We start from the raw sequence: 25,981 nt of genomic DNA on the forward strand, positions 1-25,981 counted from the left end.
TCATCTTATACAGTGTACTTGATAAATGCTCCCTCAAAGTGGACTGGTAGCTTTGGCCTACAATTCTTCATTATATATACCTATATTTCATCATTACAGAGCTATTAGCCGTGCTCTTGTAGAGGGAAACACAAAGGGCGATATTCAATTGATTCTCGACGAATCTCCCGTCAAAAGTGACGGGAGATCGCAGGGGCGATAATCAATTGTATATATTTTTAGCGCTGATTGCGCCCATAGAGGTTGGGTTTAGCCACATAAAGCAGATAAACCTCACCAAAGTGCTGGGCGCAATCGCGAAAATGCCGCTTGGACGCCCAAACAAGTCACTGTTCTCGCATTTCAGGTCGCCACCCCTGGGTGGTGCGAGCTGAAATACAAACGCTGGTAGCCATTCACGCACAAACAGAACTACAATTCAATAGCTCAGTTTGGGCGCCATCTAGCGGCTGCCAGCAGAAAAAGAATTGAATATCGCAAAGAATAAGTAAGCGGTCAGACATTATGGTATTCGGTCTTTAGATCCACACTAAAAAGGTCCACAGTCATCAGGTCGACCACTAGTGGTCAACAGGTTCAAAATGACGACATAACAATGGTCGACACAAGTTGTTGGGGTTTTTTTGTGTTTTGTTTTTTTTTCACTTTTTCATACTTTACCATCCACGTGGACTACGGTTGGGAATAGTAGCCTGCGCCGAGCGCAGCGGGTCACCTTGCCCGAAGCATGGCGAGCAAAGTGGTACACTAATGGGGGGTTTTGTGACAAAACACCAATTTAAAAAAATAAAAGGGTTGACCTTTTGATCATGGTGACCTTTTCTACTGTCCACCTATTCCATGTCAACCTTTTGGCCCATGTCGACCATGAATGGTTGATCCATTGACTATAGCCCTTTTTAGTGTAGATCTAATAATCCACACACAGATAGCATGTGGTGAGTCAGTGTTTGTGAAGGATCAGGTACTGTGGATAGAGCTTTGTAGGAAATAAGAACTTTTTATATTATATAATTTGAACTCAAAAACAGGGAGCTCATCCACAGCCAGAACTAATTGTGAATTCCGTTCGCCAAGTCCACTGCATACTATTTTCTTGGTGTTCTTGAGGTTAAGGTCTTGTTAGCACACGTCCTTGCTCATTGGTGACACTGTAAATATTCATGTCTAGTATTACAGAACCAACTTGATTCACTGCCATGAGTAATATACAGGACCCAAACCCTGTGTCCCATACAGAATAAGTGCAGCTATTGAGCAGTGGTCCGAGTTGGACATTATAGCAGGGACACTGACTGGATCTGTTAAATTTTGCAACAGATCTTTAAATAGTTTGATTGCGAGATAGGTGACATTGGACCTGACCATATATGTATAACATCCCACAGATCCGGTCACTTGTCCTTCAGGCCAAACATACAGATCTCTCTATCTTTAATATTTGCTTATTATTTATGAGGCATTGCTAACCCCAAACAGCTTTAACGCTTGTGACTATCCTGTTCCGGAAAGCACTGTGGAGTTCATATTGAAATACAAATACAATTACCTCTTGTAAAACTAAATTGCAAGCGCAGTTCTCCATGTAGCGGTTCCCTCTCAGGAATGCCCAAAAAATCTGCGGTGTACAACTTGGCTGTTTCTTATTTCTACAACCCCTACTTATTTATACCCTGTCTGGTTATACAGTAAAAGTCTTTTCTGCACTGTGCCTATTACAGTGTAATAATGCACATAGGGAAGAACACTGGGGCAGATGTATTAAGCCTGGAGAAACTATATAGGAGTGGAAGGTGATAACGCACCAGCCAATCAGCTCCTAACTGTCGTTTTACAAACCGTAATCATTGGCTGGTACGTTATCACCTTCCACTTATCACTTCTCCAGGCTTCGTACATCTGCCCCACTGTTCTGTGTGTTAATGTGCCAGGCGCTGGGCATGCAGAGTGGCATCGGGCTGCCATGGGTCTGCCGGGAAACTGGCCCCTCTCAGCCACCAACATCACCTATTTCCTCTTGCATCACATAGAGTTACTTGGGGAAAATGAGTTATGTAACCCATACTGAAACTCTCTGAGATGTCCGCAGCCGCACATTGGCAAGAACAGAGTTTTAGGAGTTAAAGATGACGGGTAATTAATAAGCATACAATAATTTCTGCCGTACCTGTGGGAGCTTAATATTAAATATTTTCTGAATATGTTGATTCTTCATTTTAAAACTGATGAGCTTGGTTTTAAATAGCTGACATCAAACAGGCGAATAGGAAGGAACACCATACCTGTGCCTGAGAGCTGTTGTGTGGGTATACGTCCCCGTGTGCAGTGCCCTAGTTAGCGCATCTCCGGAAACATAACCCCCGAGGGCATACATCGCTTTAATTAGTGACCACAGACCCATCCGTGTGTGTTCTCCTTATTCTCAGAAACATCTTTGCTCCCTCATTTCAGAGGCCCTTCATGTTTATTGTTGTTAGACTTTTAAAGACTGGAATAGAATTTCGGAGACATTTGGTGGCTGCTTCGGTATATCATGAGAGCCTTTGCCTCAGGAATTGTGCCCCCCCCCCCTTCCCCCCTCATCGCAGTGTGTCCATTGTGCATGTATAGAATGTAGCGCTATTGCTTATTTGCGTTCAAGCTCATCGTCCGATACTATCTAGGAAAATATGGGGGTCATTCCGAGTTGATTGCTCGCTGCTGTTTTTCTCGGCACAGCGAACAGGCTACTACTGCGCATGCACCGCAATGCGTAGGCGCATCGTACAGCTACAAAGCGGATCGTTGCTAGGCGATGGATTTAACGAAGAATCCATCCGCACAGCCAATCGCAAGGAGATTGACAGGAAGAGGGCGTTTGTGGGTGTCAACTGACCGTTTTCTGCGAGTAGTGCGGCGAACGCAGGCGTGTCCAGGCGTTTGGAGGGCAGATATCGGACATCAGTTCTGGGACCTGCAACGCTGGATTCATCGCACAGGGTAAGTAACTCTTACCCTGGTCTTGTTCTACACACACATGTTTTTGCATAGCAGGGCTGCACAAGCGATCGCAGTCTTGCTATGCAAAAATACACTCCCCCATAGGCGGCGTCTAGTTGATCGCACGGGCTGCAAAAAGTTGCGGCGTGCGATCAACTCGGAATGACCCCCTATATGGGCAGTTAGTGAGAATTGCATTCGGTATACAGAAAAGAGAAGGGGTGCGGTTTGGTCAGTATGAACATAGGAACATTAACCAGACCATCAACTTCCGAAGGCTCATCTTTGTAATTCTGTGTTTTTCTTGGAATCTTGCGATAACGATCAGCCAATCAGACATTAAACTTTTTTTTTTATTTTATTTTTTTTATTACCATGACACTAAACCTTTTACTATTAAATGTAGGTAGCAAAAATCTTTTGGTGACTGCAAAGTATGTAAATAGCATGTAAATCTCCCTCCTTTCTTTCCTCTTCTGCCTGTCTTCTTGGGATACCTACATTTTGTCGCTAGTAATGCTGCCGACAGCATAATGTCGATGAGAGAATGTCATCACTGTTGTAATGTTATAAGGCATTGTTGGAATCATAAGTTTAAATGTTTAAAAAATATTATGACTGTGTCGGCATTCTCAATCAAGATAATGCTGTTGACGGCATCACTGTCAACTACATAACTATTTCCAGCCTGCTTCTCTGGTTGAGAAGGTTGACAAATCAACACAGATTGATGAGGTGGGTAACATTGGTCTGGCCCTTCTTGCGTTGTCTCCTTTTAGCCATAAATCACCTCGGGGCAGATATATTAAGCCTGGAGAAGTGATAAAGCAGTGATAAGTGCAAGGTGATAACTAGGGAAGCCAATCCCGGGCCATTTTTTCAATCCCGGGTATCTGGATTGAAAAATGGCCAAACCCAGGATACCCGGGATTGGCTTTTAACTGTGTGGCCACCATCTCGCCCAGCCCACGTAACTCGCCATATACCGAGAGCAGGTGGGTGGGGAACATCATCCGCTCTCTCCTGGCGGCTCCCAGCGGCGTGTGATGGCGCAGCGTGACCTCTCATGCTGCGTTGGGGAGCCGGATGAAGGAAGCCGGGCAGCGTCTGAGCGTCCTGTGGACGCTCAACGCTGATCCCTCAATCCCCGGGATTGGAGCTTCCAATCCCGGCCATTTTTGGCTCTAAATCCCGGGATTGGCCACTATTGTGGTAACGCACCAGCCAATCAGCTCCAATATGTAAATCGACAGTTTAGAGCTGACTAGCTGATGCGTTATCACCTTGCACGTATCACTGCTTTATCACTTCTCAAGGCTTAATACATACGCCCCCCTAAAGTGCCAGATGAGCGAATGTCTTTCAGCAGATCTTCCAGTTTCACTGTTATTGACAGAAGTGCAATGGGCCCCACTTGATTAGTCATCAAGACTCTCCATTGGGCAACATGAGATGGGATACAATTCCACATTCCCAGCTACAGCAACGCCTTATAGGAGATGTATGATGCAGCAGCTGATTGGTTGCCATTGGCAACTTCTCCACTGGCTCACTTCTCCACACTTTAAACTGCTTTATGAATAGACCCCTTAGTCATACATATCCTATGATGCTGTGCTGTAATGGGAGTGAGCATTAATCCGCATTGGGGGCTGATCTCTCTCTAGCAGATTTCTCCCCGTAACTCCCATCTGGCGTAATCCAGCTGTCGGTAGACCAGCAACGTGTGTGTCTCCAACTGTTCCCAGCTATGGATTTATGACTCCTCTCCTTAGTGGTCTGCCTACTACAGCCATACCCAGCACAGCTCCATGCTAAACTCCAAACTGAGCTCTCTGCTGCCTCCCAGATGTAGGCAAACACCTCTGTAAGAGACTATCCCAAACTGCAGTAACAGGTTGCAAATTGGCACCATCTAGCCTGTAGTGGTTGGGGCTGGGTAACCGGCGGTGGAGATCCCGGCAGTCGGCATACCATCCCCGGGATCCCAGCCGCAGAATGCCAGCTGGGGGAGCTAGCGCAACAAAGCCTCTTGCAGGCTCGCTGCAGTTGCCACGGGTTCCGTTCCCATATTGGTGTCATGCCGACCATAGGGCTTTCGATCGTTCGGGATCCCGGCATCGGCATGGTGATTGCCGGGATCCCGAGCGCCGGTCACATAACCGGATCCCGCCTGTAGTTGTCACTGTTCCTTAAATAATGACTATTCGCGTTGTCCTGGTGGAATGAACGGCAATTTGCTGCATCTGGTTTTTTTTTCTGACACACTGGTAACTGTGCCATCTCATTCATTAAGGTTTACAGACACGATGGACACCGACCTCAGCCCACAAGACCGGAAGGACTTGGACAAGTTTGTTAAATTCTTTGCTTTAAAGGTAAATCTGATATTTCCTGTAGTTTATTAAATGTCTATGTCCTAGCAAGATATATTGTGCTTTTATTAGTTTCCTACCATGGGATGTATCCAAGCCTGGGTGGGTGTGTGGGTGGTTGGTCGGTCAGTCAGTCAGTCGGTCAGTTCACTTATTATATTCTGATGCTTGTCAGTGGTGTGCAGGTGAGAGCAATGAGGATGGCAGAACCCACATGTACATGTCAGCTCTGCTCAGTGGATGCATGAATATTTTGTGATTCCTAGGAATAAGTGACATCACTGAGCCATGAGGCACAACATTTGCTAAGTTTCAGCCCTGTCATTGGCTTCTAGTGAATTGATAGCTACAGTCTTCAAAATATTAGATGGGCCAAGCAGTGACAGCCTGAACTGGTAGTATGTGCCCATGTGTGAATTCCCGAACACGTATACAAGTCTGTCCAGGGGCGGATTGGCATGGGACACTTATGGAAGCAGCCCTAATGGGTGTGTGTTCTGATGAGGATGTGGGGTCTGTTGAGGAGGATGGGATCCCTGCTCATAGGGCCTGATTGTACGCAAATGCGGCCTTCCTTGTGTCTTTTACTGCAGATTAGAGGCAGATTGGGAACTAAAAGTGGCCCTGTAAAATTTTGTAGAAGTGTCTTGACATGGGCAGCACAAGAGGTATAACATACCTTGTAGATATGGCAGCATCACTGGATGGCAGAGTTGTGCTGCAGAGCTATAATAACAGAATGAATGGGGACAACAATGCAGGGTACCAAGTGTGGTGGGCTGCCTGTTATATGAGAGATGGGGCCACATGACAACACACAAAACAGGCCCTACAGACATGTCAGCCTACCAGGAATCTTCCTGGTGAGCCCTATGGCCAATCCGCCCCTTGATCTGTGTAAGAAAATAGTTTTCTAACTGACCCAACATGATTACTGACCTAACGTGATTATTCAGATAGAGATATATATGTATCTCTATCTGTATATCTCTATCCATGTAAGACCGCACTCTCATCTTCCAAAACGTATACACTGGGGTGTCACCCAAAATACAGCAATTATTATTAATGTAAAGAGCTATAGAAGGGGCACACTCCGGGTACAGCGATGGGCTCTAATGTGGCCCCCGCATACGTGGGGATATTTATGCATGTGTATGAGTCTACATATATCATGCCTTGATTTTGTCCTAAAATAATTTACTGTAAGAGATTTATAGATGACATTTTTTTGGAGTGGCACCAAGAGTGAATTTGATGTGATTTTGGCCAAATTGAACAGTTTGGATTCAACTGCACGGTTTACTGGACATTCTAGTTCTGAATGTATACATTTTTTGGATATAACGGTAACCCAAAAGGGGAGAAGATTGGGGACGACTTTATAAAAAAAGGACACTGACAGCAATACTATCTTGCATGCAAGGAGTAATCACCCACCAAGTTTAAAGTTTGGCCATTTCGCAGTTTGTGCGAGTATTACGTAATAACACAAATCCTGTTGCTGCTGAGTTGCAGATTGAAGAGATGCGCAACCTCTTTTTTTTTTTAAAGGGGCTACAGCAAAAAGGTGGTTGATGGATGCCTATGTAGGGCACGTATGGGGCTACGCAAAGAAAAGTCAGCAAAAGGCAATCGTATGATTTTTGTCACACAATATGACAATGAATCACAGTCTATAGCAAAATCTATCAGGAGTCACTGGCCGGTTGTTAAATCGGATCCATGATTGGTTTCTGTCTTGGGAGATGTACCAATGATGGCATACAGACGAGGGCGGAATTTAAAACAAATACTTATTCAACCGACCCGCCAAACCAGTAACGATAATGGAACCTGGTTGAATGAACGTAGACCTGGCTGTGTAATATGCACGGGTTGCACCACATGTAGTGTAATGTTAACAGGTGGTACTTTCCCACATCCGCAAAGTGGCAAGCCAGTCAAGATAAGATATAAACTGCACTGTAAAATGGACCATGTGGGCTACATGTTAATTTGTCCATGTGGACTGGCCTATGTTGGCATGATGACATGCACTTTTCGTGAGTGTATGGAAAATCACAGAAGTTCGATACATCAAGCTTTGCTTACAGGTGGCACAGATAAACCAGTGGCACAACATTTTTTGCTGATGGGCCTTCAGGTGGCATCACTCAAATGCAGGATTATTGATTGGGTGCCAGTGCCTAATGAACAAAATTGGAGGCCTGATGGATTTGAAATCTTGGAACGGTGGCACCTAATGGACTTAATGTGGGGAGATTCAATTGTTTGAAAAGTCAGTTGGGTGTCTGCTTTTTTGCTATCTAATAGACTGGAAAAACAAGACACCCAACTGACTTTTCAAACAATTGAATTCCCCCCAATGAGTCTAATGCTTTAAATATTTTTTTTGCGGTAATGACAAAAAATTCAGCTTTTTGAATACATAAGAAAAGATTCACTTCATGACCAGTACATGAAACCCCTTTTTTGTAATGTGTTGTATATAGGGCCTAATTCAGAGGTGATCGCAGCAGCAAATTTGTTAGCAGTTGGGCAAAACCATGTGCACTGCAGGTGGGGCAGATATAACATGTGCAGAGAGAGTTAGATCTGGGTGGGGTGTGTTCAAACTGAAATCTAAATTGCAGTGTAAAAATAAAGCAGCCAGTATTTACCCTGCACAGAAACAAAATAACCCACCCAAATCTAACTCTCTCTGCAAATGTTATATCTGCCCCCCTGCAGTGCACGTGGTTTTGCTCAACTGCTAACAAATTTGTTGCTGGCATCAACTCTGAATTACTCCCATAATCCTTTGTATTGTTTTTGTGTGTAGTTGTATGCTTAGGCACAATTGTGATAATTTGTAATGGTATAAGTATGTCTTATCTAGTACTCATGGGCAAAAGGTTTTCATTCTAAAGAACACATACTGTATTAATGATGCGTGTACCCATTTTGATGAGCCTTTTAGACATACACAAGTTCTTAGTGTTTTAGAAGTTATTTGTCAGTGGTGCGTTTTTTGACGCATGGTCTCTGGTTTAATGGTTTGGACATACTTGCCTAGTTACTTGGTTCCCTTTTGATCTCTCATTTTGATATTGATTTAATATTGATTCAATATTAATATCAATGTCCTTATTCTATGATCCTATAATATATGTGGCATGGTTAGGATAACTTATACAGGTTGAGTCTCCCTTATCCAAAATGCTCGGGACCAGAGGTATTTTGGATATGGGATTTTTCCGTATTTTGGAATAATTGCATACCATAATGAGATATCATGGTGATGGGACCTAAATCTAAGCACACAATACATTTATGTTACATATACACCTTATACACACAGCCTGAAGGTAATTTTAGCCAATATTTTTTATAACTTTGTGTATTAAACAAAGTTTGTGTACATTGAGCCATCAGAAAACAAAGGTTTCACTATCTCACTCTCACTCAAAAAAAGTCCGTATTTCGGAATATTGCGTATTTCGGAATATTTGGATATGGGATACTCAACCTGTACAATACTCCATAATGCTGTGACATGTTTGGTTGTTTTTGTTTTATTTAGTTGATCCCAGTGCACCTCCACTAATATCATTTGTGGCATGAGTATGTGTCGCTAATCTGGCCGCTGAGTGCAGTTGCTGCGACGACATTGCACTCCACGGCTACTTCTGGCTTGACGCGATGCGTCTCAAATACAGGAAATTACGTGGCACGCACGCCGCTGTGCGATCGCTCAAGCGTGGATGCATTGGTCTTTTTTTTATGTAAGTGACCTGAAGGGTTCTTGTTTAAACATGAAATGTATGATCTGTTATATCCGGGTGGTCTTCAGGTTGCCGACTGTCGGGATCCCGGCGCAGGGATCCCGACAGCCGGCATACCGATAGGTATTCTCCCCCGTGGGAGTCCACGACCCCCCTGGAGGAAGAATAAATAGCGTAGCGCGCCACTGTGCCCGCAGCGTGGCGAGCACAGCGAGCCCGCAAGGGGCTCATTTGCGCTCACCACGCTGTCGGTATGCCAGCGGTTGGGCTCCCGGCGCTGGTATGCTGGTCGCCAGGAGCCCGGCTGCCGGCATACCATACTACACCCGTTCTATCCAGATAGGTGGTGCATTGGATGTTGTTGGAGATGCCATATAGGATGGAGGAGGATATTGTATGATGTATATAGGAGGTGATGTCACATACGTTCCAGCTTGGAATGCGGAACTGTGCGTTTTGGCGCCGTTTTTTTTGAGCCAAGGGGCATCCCCAGCCTTTACTGCTGGACTGTGATGAAGAACGCATCCAATGCAACTATAACTAATAAACTGAGTGTTATTTACATGGAAAACTGGAGAGCGCTCTCTCTCTCTCTCTCTCTCTCTCTCTCTCTCTCTCTCTCTCTCTCTCTCTCTCTCTCTCTCTCTCTCTCTCTCTCTCTCTCTCTCTCTCTCTCTCTCTCTCTCTCTCTCTCTCTCTCTCTCTCTCTCTCTCTCTCTCTCTCTTCACAGTAGCCATAAAATATAAAGGGCTCCCTGTATTTCTGCAAAAATATTAATGACTTAACAAAAGTGAAAAAAAATATACATTTATTTTTTTCACTTTTGTTAAGTCCTATAAATATTTTTGCAGAAACACAGTGGGCCCTTTTTATTTATGGCTACTGTGAATTAAAGTTTTACTCATTTTTATCTTCCATTTCATTTTTTTTTTTTTTTTTTTTTTTTTTTTAATGTAAATGGTTTTATTTGCATTTCTGTGTGGATAATAGTGAGAACAGTTTTAGCCCTTTTAATCTGTCTCTCCTTGACATTATAGTTCTGTATCTTGGAAAGTGCACTTTTATAGAAATGTATCCTTATTTTTATTTAATTTTTTTCACATCAGTCTGTGTTGGTCATTTCCTGAATATATATAGCACACCCTACTGGTGAGTAAAGGGATTGTTTCCACCACACATTCATCTGTAGACTGTCACTGTGGAACAGTCCTTGTTTATAAATCTTATCAAATTGGGGAGTAAAACTAGCAACACATTATGGTCAGATTATCGAGAATACACACATAGGGCCTAATCCAGTAAGGATTGCAAATTCTGCTAAATAGTAGCATTAGTAATTCTTCTGAACGCATGCTGGGGGCCGCCTCGCAGGGCAAGAACTTTCAGCCACTATCCTCTAGCAGGGCTTAGCAGTAGGATATTCTCAAATGAGCGTTTATGGATATTTTTTTTTATTGTGTAGTATGTAGGCTCTTGGCCGATAACCCAATTATTGGCAAATCCTAATATAGCGTGTACATAGCTGAACAAATCTGTTCCACCATTGTCATGTATTAAAGACATCATTTCTGAGACTAATGGGACCTACACACAGAGTGAGAATACTGAAAGATATGAACGATCTCGTTCATTAATGAACAAGATACCGTTCATTAATGAACAAGATACCTTTCATATATTTCAGTGTGGAGGCACCAGCGATGAACGATGCGCGGCCCCGCGCTCGTTCATCGCTGGTGCCCCGTCGCTTATGCATGCAGGCCAATATGGACGATCTCGTCCATATTTGTCTGCACTGCTATGGAGCCGGGTGACAGGGGGAGTGAAGAAACTTCACTCTCCCCGTCGCTGCCCCCCCGCCACCGGGTCGCCCGTCGGCCGTATCCACTGTCGGGCAGCACGGCGGCAGATCGACAAATGTGTAGGGCCCTTACAGCTTTCTCCTCAGGGGTCATGTTGGAAGATCCCTATTCTGCTTTGGCTGCAGATGGGTATTCTTTTGGTGCACTCCATAAGCTTTGATTTGAATGGTTTTCTGATATTTTTTGTTATTTCATTGTTTATTTCATGTACAGCAGTACTGTAAAGTAATTGCAAAGTTCTTATTCTGGAGTTAATCAAATTCATTGGAAGTCTGTTCGTTCCGCAGTCAGTGCAGGTGATCGTGCAAGCTCGCCTAGGAGATAAGATTTGCACTCGTTCCTCCTCTTCGCCTACCGGCTCTGACTGGGTAAGTGATCTTTAATTGCTGGGTGTAGGGGAACGGTTGGGATTTGTATTGGCATTGCACATTAAAAGGACATTACACAGGCCTATTCCTTATCGCATGCACAATAAGGTCTGTATAGCTTGTAACAATACAAATATGGAAATATATGTGTGTGTATGTATGTGTGTGTGTATATATATATATATATATATATATATATATATATATATATATATATATATATATATATATATATATATAATATTATCATAATTTCTATAATTATAATCTGTCTCCTATATAATAGCCCAGATCTGTCACTCTGTGACCGTGTGGATAACGCTGGGCGTGGCTAGGAGCTCTCATTGGGTTAGTGGCAGGTCTATCACACCCAGTCCACAGCTGATTGGATGAGAAATGCCCTCCCACACAGGTTACATCCAATGGGAGGCTCTGCCCTTTGGCTGCTGTGTGTTCCCAGAGCAGGATTAACAATGGGGCTGATGGAGCTGCAGCTCCAGGTCCACACCCCAAAATAGACCCACTGCATCTGCAGCAATATACCATCCAACAATTTGCACACAAAAATCGGTACAAATTCGAAAAGGTGGAGTGGCCATGGGTAAAGGGGTGTGGTCGCACTCCTTTTCCTATACTGTCAATGAAAGTTTGGAGAGCCAGAAATCGGTACAAACTATAAAAAAAAAAAAAGGTCCTGTACCTGCCAAAAAGGTGCAGTTTGAGGGTATGCCACTGCATCTGCAGCAAGTTTCTGCGCTGTAGATAGGAAGAAAAAAAATCCTTTTACTGCCGCGTCCTATGTCCTGCTGCCAGTCCGCCTGCCCCCTCCGGCATCAACAATCCCCACTCCCTAGCCGCGGCGCAGGTGGAACAAAAGCTGCTGCGGCCACCGGCGTAGATGTGTATGATAGCCCTCCCTGCGCCGCATTCTCTCTGAGCCCCGGACCCTCCTCTGCGCGTGATGTCACAGAAGTGCCTCCCCGCCACAGCCGCGCCCAGATCCCCAGAGGCCCTGACTCCACAACACAGCACCTGGGGTGCCGGCCTGGAAGCCCAGAGATGGCTTATGTAACGGATAGAGTGGGCAAAATCGCGGAGGGTAATTTCTGGACGCTGAATCAATGTAAAAGGTGACAGTGCTGTGCAGTGCAGTGGGTGTGCAATGACACTGCACAGCACTCTCACCTTTTACATTGATTCTGCAAGTCAGTCAGTTCTGCCAGCCAGTCACTATCATTAGCGCCGGTGTACCAAACTACAGCTTCCAGCAGCCCTTAGCACAGGAGCATTCCGGCGCTAAGGGCTGCTGGGAGCTGTAGTTTGAGTGCATCTTCCCTGTAATGCTGCGCGTTGGGACACCGGCGCTAACAATAGTGACTGGCTGCTGTGCAAGTCTCCGGGAGAGCCACTGCCAAAGGGAGGATAGCAGCTTAGCTGCTTCCAGGAGGAGAAGCATTACGCGCTCCTCCCCCACTCGCAGTACCTCCGGGCACCTCCGCACCTGCCCCTCCTCCACCCACGGCACCACCGCACCAGCCCCTCCTCCACCCGCAGCTCCCCTGCACATGCCACTCCCCCAACCACAGCACCTACTAGGTGATTCATCAGGCCCTGCTTGCACTGTTCACGCCGTTACAAGGGGCTATGAACCCTTAACAATTGCACGGCCTTTGACCGTGCAATATTTAACCACTCACACAATTATGATTGGAGGTAATACTCCATATAATAAAAATATTGCATGCCACAAGTGCGTGCAAGGGTTAAGTGGGCTTAGCCCCGTACGACGGTGTGAAGAGCGCCCGTAGGGCGGGATGTATCACCTAGTGAGTGTGTGTGTGTATATATATATGTATGTTTGTGTGTGCACACACACATATATATATATATATATATATATATATAGATAGATAGATAGATATATATATATATATATATATATATATATATATATATATATATATATATATAGATAGATAGATAGAGAGAGATATATATATATATATATATATATATATATATATATATAATACACACACACACACACACACACACACACACACACACACACACACACACATAGTGTGTAGGTATGCCTGGCTTGTATTTGTGTACCTCTCCCACATTACTTTCTTCCTAGCTATTTCCCACCCCAACACTTTCTTTTTTCCCCAACCTCTCCCCCCTTCCCTCCATCACCACCCCTTCGCTGTCTATTGTGCATCTCTGACACTAGTGGGAGGGGTCACAGATCATACCAACTGTTATTATACAATGACATCATTTTTATTAGCATTCTATTTTATTGTATAGATATAATCATAAACTTGTAGCAAACAATAGATATACAAATTCTACAAGCTCTTAATGGAATTGCAGGTCATGACAGACCCTTTTTTTTTGTCTTACGTCCTGGAGGATGCTGGGGACTCCGTAAGGACCATGGGGTATAGACGGGCTCCGCAGGAGACATGGGCACTACAAAGAACTTTTAGTATGGGTGTGCACTGGCTCCTCCCTCTATGCCCCTCCTCCAAACCTCAGTTAGATTTTGTGCCCAGAGGAGATAGGGTGCATTACAGGGGAGCTCTCCTGAGTTTCTCTGATTAAAGAATTTTGTTAGGTTTTTTTATTTTCAGGGAGCACTGCTGGCAACAGGCTCCCTGCATCGTGGGACTGAGGAGAGAGAAGCAGACCTACTTCACTGATAGGCCCTGCTTCTTAGGCTACTGGACACCATTAGCTTCAGAGGGAGTCGGAACGCAGGTCTCACCCTGCCGTTCGTCCCGGAGCCGCGCTGCCGTCCTCCTCGCAGAGCCGGAAGATAGAAGCCGGGTGAGTATTAGAAGAAAAGAAGACTTCAAGGCGGCAGAAGACTTCAGATCTTCACTGAGGTAAGCGCGCAACGGTAACGCTGCGCACCATTGCTCCCGCACAACACACACACAGAACAGGCACAGATGGGTGCAGGGCGCAGGGGGGGGCGCCCTGGGCAGCAATAAACCTCTGGACTGGCATTTCTGGGCATATTAGGCTGCGGAGGCAGTAAATACATTTACCCCCGCCATTTTTTGAATATTGAAGCGGGACCGAAGCCTGCCGCTGGTGGGGGCGGTGCTTGATCCCTCAGCACTAACAGCGCCATTTTCTCTACAGAAGCTGCAGAGACGCTGGCTCCCCGGACTCTCCCCTGCTGAACACAGTAACAGAGGGCTGAAAAAGTGTGTGTGTGGGGGTGGGGGGTGGGGGGGGCACAATTATTGGCGCAGTGAGTGTATAAAATTGTGATATATCATAAAAGCGCTATCTGGTTTTATTCCAGTGTCAGTTGGCGCTGGGTGTGTGCTGGCATACTCGCTCTCTGTCGCTCCAAAGGGCCTTTGTTGGGAAATTGTCCCCTTATAGTCATATCCCGGTGTGTGTGGGGTGTCGGTACGTGCGTGTCGGCATGTTTGAGGCGGAATGCTCGTCCAAGGAGGAGGTGGAGCAGATGAGTGGTGAGTCCCCGTCGGCGGTGCCGACTCATGAGTGGATGGACATGTGGCATATGTTGAATGCAAGTGTGGCATCATTACATAAGAGACTGGACAAAGCAGAGTCCAGGGACACAACAGGGGGTCAATCCACGGATTGGACTGAGTCACAGGGCCCTGCAGGTTGTCAGAAACGTCCCTTATCCCATATAGTGGATACGGATACCGACAGGGAGTCTGACTCCAGTGTCGACTACGATGAAGCAAGATTACACCCTAGGGTGGCGAAAAGTATTCAGTGTATGATTATTGCCATAAAAGATGTTTTGCATATCACTGATGAACCCTCTGTCCCCGACACGAGGGTACACATGTTTAAGGGAAAGAAGCCTGAGGTAACCTTTCCCCCTTCTCATGAACTTAACGAGTTATTTGAAAAAGCTTGGGAAACTCCAGATAAGAAACTGCAGATTACCAAAAGGGTTCTTATGGCGTATCCTTTCCCTAAACAGGACAGGGTACGTTGGGAATCCTCTCGCAGGGTGGACAAGGCTTTAACGCGCCTGTCCAAGAAGGTGGCGCTGCCGTCTTCGGACACGGCGGCCCTCAAGGATCCTGCAGACCGCAGGCAGGAGACTACTTTAAAATCTATTTATGCGCATACGGGTGCTTTGCTCAGACCGGCAATAGCGTCGGCATGGGTATGTAGCGCAGTGGCAGCATGGACAGATACCTTGTCAGCTGACCTTGATACCCTAGACAGGGATACCATTTTATTAACTTTAGCCCATATTAAGGACGCAGTCTTGTATATGAGAGACGCTCAAAGAGACGTTGGACTGCTGGGTTCCAGAGCCAATGCCATGGCTATTTCTGCGAGACGAGCCCTATGGACCCGCCAATGGACGGGTGATGCGGACTCAAAATAGCATATGGAGGTTTTTCCTTACAAGGGTGAAGTGTTGTTTGGGGAGGGGCTAGCGGACCTGGTTTCCACAGCTACCGCGGGTAAATCTACCTTTCTCTGACGTCCTAGTGGATGCTGGGACTTCCGTAAGGACCATGGGGAATAGCGGCTCCGCAGGAGACTGGGCACAAAAAGTAAAAGCTTTAGACTAGCTGGTGTGCACTGGCTCCTCCCCCTATGACCCTCCTCCAAGCCTCAGTTAGATTTTTGTGCCCGAACGAGAAGGGTGCATGCTAGGTGGCTCTCCTGAGCTGCTTAGAAGTAAAAGTTTAAATAGGTTTTTTATTTTCAGTGAGTCCTGCTGGCAACAGGCTCACTGCATCGTGGGACTAAGGGGAGAAGAAGCGAACTCACCTGCGTGCAGAGTGGATTGGGCTTCTTGGCTACTGGACATTAGCTCCAGAGGGACGATCACAGGTTCAGCCTGGATGGGTCCCGGAGCCGCGCCGCCGGCCCCCTTACAGAGCCAGAAGAGCGAAGAGGTCCGGAGAAATCGGCGGCAGAAGACGTTCCTGTCTTCAGATAAGGTAGCGCACAGCACTGCAGCTGTGCGCCATTGCTCTCAGCACACTTCACACTCCGGTCACTGAGGGTGCAGGGCGCTGGGGGGGGAGCGCCCTGAGACGCAATAAAACATGTTTAAACCTTATATGGCTAAAGAAATACATCACATATAGCTCCTGGGCTATATGGATGCATTTCACCCCTGCCAGTTTTCCTAAAAAAAGCGGGAGAAAAGGCCGCCGTGAAGGGGGCGGAGCCTATCTCCTCAGCACACAAGCGCCATTTTCCCTCACAGTTCCGCTGGAAGGAAGGCTCCCAGACTCTCCCCTGCAGTCCTGCTACAGAATCAGGGTAAAACAAGAGAGGGGGGGCACTATTGGCAGCTAATATAAAACAGCAGCTATAAAGGGAGTAACACTTACATAAGGTTATCCCTGTATATATATATAGCGCTCTGGTGTGTGCTGGCAAACTCTCCCTCTGTCTCCCCAAAGGGCTCGTGGGGTCCTGTCCTCTTTCAGAGCATTCCCTGTGTGTGTGCTGGGTGTCGGTACGATTGTGTCGACATGTATGAGGAGGAAAATGATGTGGAAGCAGAGCAATTGCCTGTGTTAGTGATGTCACCCCCTAGGGAGTCGACACCTGACTGGATGGTCGTATTTAAAGAATTACGTGACAGTGTCAGCACTTTGCAAAAAACTGTTGACGACATGAGACAGCCGGCAAATCAATTAGTGCCTGTTCAGGCGTCTCAGACACCGTCGGGGGCGCTAAAACGCCCGTTACCTCAGATGGTCGACACAGACCCAGACACGGATACTGAATCCAGTGTCGACGGTGAGGAGACAAACGTAATGTCCAGTAGGGCCACACGTTACATGATCACGGCAATGAAGGAGGCATTGAATATTTCTGACACTACAAGTACCACAAAAAAGGGTATTATGTGGGGTGTAAAAAAACTACCAGTAGTTTTTCCTGAATCAGATGAATTAAATGAGGTGTGTGATAAAGCGTGGTTTTCCCCCGATAAAAAACTGCTGATCTCTAATAAATTATTGGCACTATACCCTTTCCCGCCAGAGGTTAGGGCGCGTTGGGAAACACCCCCTAGGGTAGATAAGGCGCTCACACGCTTATCAAAACAAGTGGCGTTACCGTCTCCCGATAGGCCGCCCTTAAGGAACCAGCTGATAGAAGGCTGGAAAATATCCTAAAAGGTATATACACACATACTGGTGTTATACTGCGACCAGCAATCGCCTCAGCCTGGATGTGCAGTGCTGGAGTGGCTTGGTCGGATTCCCTGACTGAAAATATTGATACCCTGGATAGGGACAGTATATTATTAACTATAGAGCATTTAAAGGATGCATTACTATATATGCGAGATGCACAGAGGGATATTTGCACCCTGGCATCTAGAGTGAGTGCGATGTCCATTTCTGCCAGAAGAGCGTTATGGACGCGACAGTGGTCAGGTGATGCGGATTCCAAACAACATATGGAAGTATTGCCGTATAAAGGGGAGGAGTTATTTGGGGTCGGTCTATCGGACCTGGTGGCCACAGCAACGGCTGGAAAATCCACCTTTTTACCCCAGGTCACCTCTCAGCAGAAAAAGACACCGTCTTTTCAAACTCCGTCCTTTCGTTCCCATAAGGGCAAGCGGGCAAAAGGCCACTCATTTCTGCCCCGGGGCAGAGGAAGGGGAAAAGACTGCACCAGGCAGCCTCTTCACAGGAGCAGAAGCCCTCCCCCGCTTCTGCCAAGTCTTCAGCATGACGCTGGGGCCTTACAAGCGGACTCAGGCACGGTGGGGGGCCGTCTCAAGAATTTCAGCGCGTAGTGGGCTCACTCGCAAGTGGACCCCTGGATCCTGCAGGTAGTATCACAGGGGTACAAATTGGAATTCGAGACGTCTCCCCCTCGCCGGTTCCTGAAGTCTGCTCTACCAACGTCTCCCTCCGACAGGGAGGCGGTAGTGGAAGCTATTCACAAGCTGTATTCCCAGCAGGTGAAAATCAAGGTACCCCTCCTACAACAGGGAAAGGGGTATTATTCCACGCTGTTTGTGGTACCGAAGCCGGACGGCTCGGTGAGACCAATTTTAAATCTAAAATCCTTGAACACTTACATAAAAAGGTTCAAATTCAAGATGGAATCACTCAGAGCAGTGATAGCGAACCTGGAAGAAGGGGACTATATGGTGTCTCTGGACATCAAAGATGCTTATCTCCATGTCCCAATCTACCCTTCTCACCAAGCGTACCTCAGGTTTGTGGTACAAAACTGTCATTATCAGTTTCAGACGCTGCCGTTTGGATTGTCCACGGCACCACGGGTCTTTACCAAGGTAATGGCCGAAATGATGATTCTTCTTCGAAGAAAAGGCGTCTTAATTATCCCTTACTTGGACGATCTCCTGATAAGGGCAAGGTCCAGGGAACAGTTAGAGGTCGGAGTAGCACTATCTCAGGTAGTGCTACGTCAGCACGGGTGGATCCTAAATATCCCAAAATCACAGCTGATTCCAACAACACGTCTACTGTTCCTGGGGATGATTCTGGACACAGTCCAGAAAAAGGTGTTTCTCCCGGAGGAGAAGGCCAGGGAGTTATCCGAGCTAGTCAGGAAACTCTTAAAACCAGGCCAAGTGTCAGTGCATCAATGCACGAGAGTCCTGGGAAAAATGGTGGCTTCTTACGAAGCGATTCCATTCGGAAGATTCCATGCAAAAACTTTTCAGTGGGATCTGCTGGACAAATGGTCCGGATCGCATCTTCAGATGCATCAGCGGATAACCCTATCTCCAAGGACAAGGGTGTCTCTCCTGTGGTGGTTACAGAGTGCTCATCTTCTAGAGGGCCGCAGATTCGGCATTCAGGATTGGATGCTGGTGACCACCGATGCCAGCCTGAGAGGCTGGGGAGCAGTCACACAGGGAAGAAATTTCCAGGGCTTGTGGTCAAGCATGGAAACGTCTCTTCACATAAATATCCTGGAACTAAGGGCCATTTACAATGCCCTAAGTCAAGCAAGGCCTCTGCTTCAGAGTCAGTCGGTATTGATCCAATCGGACAACATCACGGCAGTCGCCCATGTCAACAGACAGGGCGGCACAAGAAGCAGGAGGGCAATGGCAGAAGCTGCAAGGATTCTTCGCTGGGCGGAAAATCATGTGGTGGCACTGTCAGCAGTGTTCATTCCGGTAGTGGACAACTGGGAAGCAGACTTCCTCAGCAGACACGACCTCCACCCGGGGGAGTGGGGACTTCACCCAGAAGTCTTTCAAGTGATTGTAAACCGTTGGGAAAAACCAAAGGTGGACATGATGGCGTCCCGTCTCAACAAAAAACTGGACAGATATTGCGCCAGGTCAAGGGACCCTCAGGCAATAGCGGTGGACGCTCTGGTAACACCGTGGGTGTACCAGTCGGTGTATGTGTTCCCTCCTCTGCCTCTCATTCCAAAAGTACTGAGAATCATAAGAAGGAGAGGAGTGAAGACTATACTCGTGGCTCCGGATTGGCCAAGAAGAACTTGGTACCCGGAACTGCAAGAGATGCTCACGGAGGACCCGTGGCCTCTACCTCTAAGAAAGGACCTGCTCCAGCAGGGACCTTGTCTGTTCCAAGACTTACCGCGGCTGCGTTTGACGGCATGGCGGTTGAACGCCGGATCCTGATGGAAAAAGGCATTCCAGATGAAGTCATCCCTACCCTGATCAAAGCCAGGAAGGATGTAACTGCGAAACATTATCACCGCATTTGGCGAAAATATGTTTCCTGGTGTGAGGCTAAGAAGGCCCCCACAGAGGAATTTCAACTGGGTCGTTTCCTGCATTTCCTGCAAGCAGGACTGTCTATGGGCCTAAAACTAGGATCCATTAAGGTTCAAATTTCGGCCCTGTCGATCTTCTTCCAAAAAGAACTGGCTTCATTGCCTGAAGTTCAGACGTTTGTCAAGGGGGTACTGCATATACAACCTCCTTTTGTGCCACCAGTGGCACCTTGGGATCTCAATGTAGTTTTAGGGTTCCTAAAATCACATTGGTTTGAACCACTCACCACTGTGGAATTAAAATATCTCACATGGAAGGTGGTCATGCTGTTAGCTCTGGCGTCAGCCAGGCGTGTCTCAGAAATGGCGGCTTTGTCATATAAAAGCCGTTACCTAATTTTTCATTCAGACAGGGCAGAATTGAGGACTCGTCCTCAATTTGTCCCTAAGGTGGTTTCAGCGTTTCACATGAACCAACCTATTGTGGTGCCTGCGGCTACTAGGGACTTGGAGGACTCCAAGTTGTTGGACGTAGTCAGGGCCCTGAAAATATATGTTTCCAGGACGGCTGGAGTCAGAAAATCTGACTCGCTGTTTATCCTGTATGCACCCAACAAGCTGGGTGCTCCTGCTTCTAAGCAGACGATTGCTCGTTGGATTTGTAGTACAATTCAGCTTGCACATTCTGTGGCAGGACTGCCACAGCCAAAATCTGTTAAAGCCCATTCCACAAGAAAAGTGGGCTCATCTTGGGCGGCTGCCCGAGGGGTCTCGGCTTTACAACTTTGCCGAGCAGCTACTTGGTCAGGGGCAAACACGTTTGCAAAATTTTACAAATTCGATACCCTGGCTGAGGAGGACCTGGAGTTCTCTCATTCGGTGCTGCAGAGTCATCCGCACTCTCCCGCCCGTTTGGGAGCTTTGGTATAATCCCCATGGTCCTTACGGAAGTCCCAGCATCCACTAGGACGTCAGAGAAAATAAGAATTTACTTACCGATAATTCTATTTCTCATAGTCCGTAGTGGATGCTGGGCGCCCATCCCAAGTGCGGATTGTCTGCAATACTTGTATATAGTTATTGTTACAAAAAAATCGGGTTGTTTATTGTTGTGAGCCATCTTTTCAGAGGCTCCTACGTTTATCATACTGTTAACTGGGTTCAGATCACAGGTTGTACAGTGTGATTGGTGTGGCTGGTATGAGTCTTTCCCGGGATTCAAAATCCTTCCTTATTATGTACGCTCGTCCGGGCACAGTATCCTAACTGAGGCTTGGAGGAGGGTCATAGGGGGAGGAGCCGGTGCACACCAGCTAGTCTAAAGCTTTTACTTTTTGTGCCCAGTCTCCTGCGGAGCCGCTATTCCCCATGGTCCTTACGGAAGTCCCAGCATCCACTACGGACTATGAGAAATAGAATTATCGGTAAGTAAATTCTTATTTTTTACCTTTTGTTCCCCAACAGCAAAAGAAAACTCCACAGTATTGGATGCAGTCCTTTCGGTCGCAAAAGTCCAGAAGAGGTTGGGGTTCCTCCTTCCTTGCCAGAGGTAAGGGTAGAGGAAAAAGAGCACCTGCTTCGGCTAGTTCCCAGGAGCAGAAGTCCTCCCTGGCTTCTGCAAAATCCACCGCATGACGCTGGGGCTCCCCTAACGGAGTCCGCACCAGTGGGGGGCACGCCTTCGACTTTTCAGCCAGGTCTGGGGTCTTTCAGACGTGGATCCTTGGGCGATGGAAATTGTTTCCCAAGGCTACAAGCTGGAATTCGAGGAGGTGCCGCCTCGCCGATTTTTCAAGTTGGCCTTACCAGCTTCACCCCAAGGGAGGGAAGTAGTGTTAGCGGCAATTCAAAAGCTGTGTCGCCAGCAAGTGATTGTCAGGGTTCCCCTGGTCCAACAGGGAAAAGGGTATTATTCGACCCTGTTTGTGGTCCCGAAGCCGGATGGTTCGGTCAGACCCATTTTAAATCTAAAATCCCTAAACCTGTACTTAAAAAAATTCAAATTCAAGATGGAATCGCTCCGATCTGTAATATCCAGCCTGGAAAGGGGGGATTTTCTGGTGTCACTAGACATAAAGGATGCTTACCTTCATGTCCCCATATATCCCTCTCATCAGGAGTACCTGAGATTCGCTGTATAGGACTGTCATTACCAGTTTCAGACGTTGCCGTTTGGGCTTTCCACGGCCCGAGGATTTTCACCAAGGTGATGGCGGAAATGATGGTGCTCTTGCGCAAACAAGGAGTCACAATTATCCCATACTTGGACGATCTCCTGATAAAGGCGAGATCGAGAGATCAATTGCTGAAGAGCGTGTCGCTCTCCCTGAGAGTGCTCCAACAGCACGGTTGGATTCTCAATCTGCCAAAGTCACAATTGGTTCCGACGACTCGGCTATCATTCCTAGGCATGATTCTGGACACGGAACAAAAGAAGGTTTTTCTCCCATTGGAAAAAACCCAGGACCTCCAGAACATGGTCAGAGACCTGCTAAAACCAAAAAGAGTGTCAGTTCATCAATGCACTCGAGTTCTGGGGAAAATGGTGGCAGCCTACGAGGCCATCCCCTTCGGCAGGTTTCATGCGAGGACTTTTCAGTGGGACCTTCTGGACAAGTGGTCCGGGTCCCATCTACAAATACATCAGAAAATAACCCTGTCCCCCAGGGCCAGGGTGTTTCTCCTGTGGTGGCTGCAGAGTGCTCACCTTCTAGAGGGTCGCAGGTTCGGCATTCAGGACTGGGTTCTAGTGACCACGGACGCGAGCCTCCGAGGATGGAGAGCAGTCACACAAGGAAGAAATTTTCAGGGACTATGGTCAAGCCAGGAGGCTTGTCTACACATCAACATACTGGAATTGAGGGCCATATACAACTGCCTACGAGCGGAGAATCTTCTTCGTGACCTACCGGTTCTGATTCAATCAGACAACGTCACAGCCGTGGCTCATGTAAACCGCCAAGGCGGGACAAGGAGCAGAGTGGCGATGGCGGAAGCCACCAGGATTCTTTGCTGGGCGTAAAATCACGTAAGCCCTCTGTCAGCTGTATTCATTCCGGGAGTGGACAACTGGGAAGCAGACTTCCTCAGCAGACATGATCTCCATCCAGGAGAGTGGGGACTTCATCAAGAAGTTTTTGCAGAGATAACAAGTCTTTGGGGAATTCCTCAAATAGACATGATGGCGTCACGCCTCAAAAGAAGCTTCGGAGGTATTGTGCCAGGTCGCGGGACCCTCAGGCAGTAGCGGTGGACGCCCTGGTGACACCATGGGTGTTTCAGTTGGTCTATGTGTTCCCTCCTCTTCCTCTCATCTCAAAATTATTGAGAATCATAAGACGAAAAAGAGTGCAGACAATACTCATTGTTCCAGATTGGCCTCGAAGGGCCTGGTATTCAGATCTTCAGGAAATGCTCACAGAAGATCCATGGCTTCTTCCTCTCAGGGAGGACCTGTTACAGCAGGGGCCCTGCGTGTTCCAAGACTTACCGCGGTTACGTTTGACGGCATGGCGGTTGAACACCGAATCCTAGCTGGGAAAGGTATTCCGGAGGAAGTCATCCCTACTCTGATAAAGGCTAGGAAGGAGGTGACGGCAAAACATTATCACCGTATCTGGAGGAAGTATGTATCTTGGTGTGAAGCCAAGAATGCTCCTACGGAAGATTTCCATCTGGGCTGTTTTCTCCACTTTCTACAGACAGGAGTGGATATGGGCCTAAAGTTAGGCTCCATTAAGGTACAGATTTCGGCCCTATCTATATTCTTCCAGAAGGAATTGGCTTCTCACCCAGAAGTTCAAATGTTTGTGAAGGGAGTGCTGCACATCCAGCCCCCCTTTTGTGCCCCCAGTGGCACCGTGGGACCTTAACGTGGTGTTAAGTTTCCTAAAATCTCACTAGTTTGAACCTCTTCAAACGGTTTAATTAAAATTTCTCACGTGGAAGGTGGTCATGTTATTGGCCTTGGCATCTGCAAGGCGGGTGTCCGAATTGGCGGCCTTGTCCCACAAGAGCCCCTATTTTATTTTCCATGTGGATAGAGCGGAGTTGAGGACTCGTCCTCAATTTTTGCCTAAGGTGGTTTCTTCATTTCACATGAACCAACCTATTGTGGTGCCTGTGGCTACGGGGGACTTGGAGGACTCCAAGTCCCAGGATGTAGTCAGGGCCTTAAAGATTTATGTAGCCAGGACGGCTCGGGTTAGGAAAACAGATGCTCTGTTTGTCCTGTATGCAGCCAACAAGGTTGGCGCTCCTGCTTCTAAGCAGACTATTGCTCGCTGGATCTGTAACACGATTCAGCAGGCTCATTCTACGGCTGGATTGCCGTTAACTAATTCGGTAAAGGCCCATTCCACTAGGAAGGTGGGCTCTTCTTGGGTGGCTGCCCGAGGTGTCTCGGCATTACAGCTTTGCCGAGCAGCTACTTGGTCGGGTTCAAACACTTTTGCTAAATTCTACAAGTTTGATACCCTGGCTGATGAGGCCCTCGCGTTTGCTCAATCGGTGCTGCAGAGTCGTCCGCACTCTCCCGCCCGGTCTGGAGCTTTGGTATAAACCCCATGGTCCTTACGGAGTCCCCAGCATCCTCTAGGACATAAGAGAAAATAAGATTTTAAACCTACCGGTAAATCTTTTTCTCCTAGTCCGTAGAGGATGCTGGGCGCCCGTTCCAGTGCGGACTAAATCTGCAAGACTTGTATATAGTTGTTTGCTTACATAAGGGTTATGTTACGGTTGGAATCGGTCTTTGACTGATACTGTTTTTTGTTCATACTGTTAACTGGTTGCGTATTTTCCAGGTTTATATGGTATGATTGGTGTGGGCTGGTATAAATCTTGTCCTTAGATTAACAAAATCCTTTCCTCATATTGTCCGTCTCCTCTGGGCACAGTTTCTCTAACTGAGGTCTGGAGGAGGGGCATAGAGGGAGGAGCCAGTGCACACCCATACTAAAAGTTCTTTGTAGTGTCCATGTCTCCTGCGGAGCCCGTCTATACCCCATGGTCCTTGCGGAATCCCCAGCATCCTCTACGGACTAGGAGAAAAATATTTACCGGTAGGTTTAAAATCTTATTTTTTTTTTTATTTTTTTTTTCCCCTTTACCGGGACCTTGCAGACCAACAAATAGCAACTGGAAAATCGTTACTAGGAAAAAGTGAACTACAAAACCTACAGTACTTGCTTGCAAAAACCTTCTGTTTACTGTCCCCTCTCCCAGACCTTGTGTGCTGATACTATAGTCCTTTAGATCACCTGGGCAAACTAGAGATATAATGTAGATCGAAGTGATAGTGATGCAACCGTTTTCCAGGATCTGGGTCGAGGGTCGTTGAATCACAGTACCGTGGAGGAGAGTGCTATAAGCGGATTACATTGTACGTTGGCGTCTGAACACCATCAACTTTAAAACAAATTGCGCACTGTTCAATAAAATCCATACTATTTGTCTTGGGAAAGTTCTCACTAATCCCAGCTTTGGAGTGCATCTTGTTCTATTACCTGAGCCCCCCAGAAGGCCCAGTATAGGCACCAATTTATACATTATTACTTTGTAATATAAGAAGTGGGAATTCTTTTTGCCTCCTATAGGAAACACATACTGGATTCAGCCAGAATCCCGACAAGGAGGCAGCAAGTCCACTCGTGGGTTCGCTATGCTTGCCACGCTTCGGCTCCAGTGGCGAGTTTAGCTCGCCATGGTTCATATTCCCACTTGGGTAGTGGCGTGGACCTACCACCCAAGTGGGAATACCGGAGTGCGGTCTGGATTCTGACTGTTGGCATTTCTTCGGCTGTTGTGACTCCAGCCCCTGCATCCTGAACGCCGGGCCATCCATCCTATAGTGATGACATCTGCATCCTCTGATTCCTGACTTATTTACTCATTAACATTA

The 25,981-nt window shown here is 47.0% G+C and overlaps 1 protein-coding gene across 3 annotated transcripts in view; it reads left to right on the top strand.

Annotated features, from left to right (window-relative positions):
- ATG13 (autophagy related 13) overlaps positions 1–25,981 on the top strand; it is a 74,114-nt gene that overhangs the window by 2,779 nt on the left and 45,354 nt on the right. For all 3 annotated transcript variants that reach the window (XM_063944529.1, XM_063944530.1, XM_063944531.1), the window contains exons 2-3: positions 5,276–5,357; positions 11,272–11,352. In XM_063944529.1, coding sequence (XP_063800599.1) covers positions 5,289–5,357; positions 11,272–11,352 — 150 coding nt within the window. In that variant the 5' untranslated portion in view covers positions 5,276–5,288. The remainder of the gene's footprint in view (positions 1–5,275; positions 5,358–11,271; positions 11,353–25,981) is intronic.

The sequence above is a fragment of the Pseudophryne corroboree genome, chromosome 11, assembly GCF_028390025.1.
Source record: "Pseudophryne corroboree isolate aPseCor3 chromosome 11, aPseCor3.hap2, whole genome shotgun sequence".
Classification (NCBI taxonomy): domain Eukaryota; kingdom Metazoa; phylum Chordata; class Amphibia; order Anura; family Myobatrachidae; genus Pseudophryne; species Pseudophryne corroboree.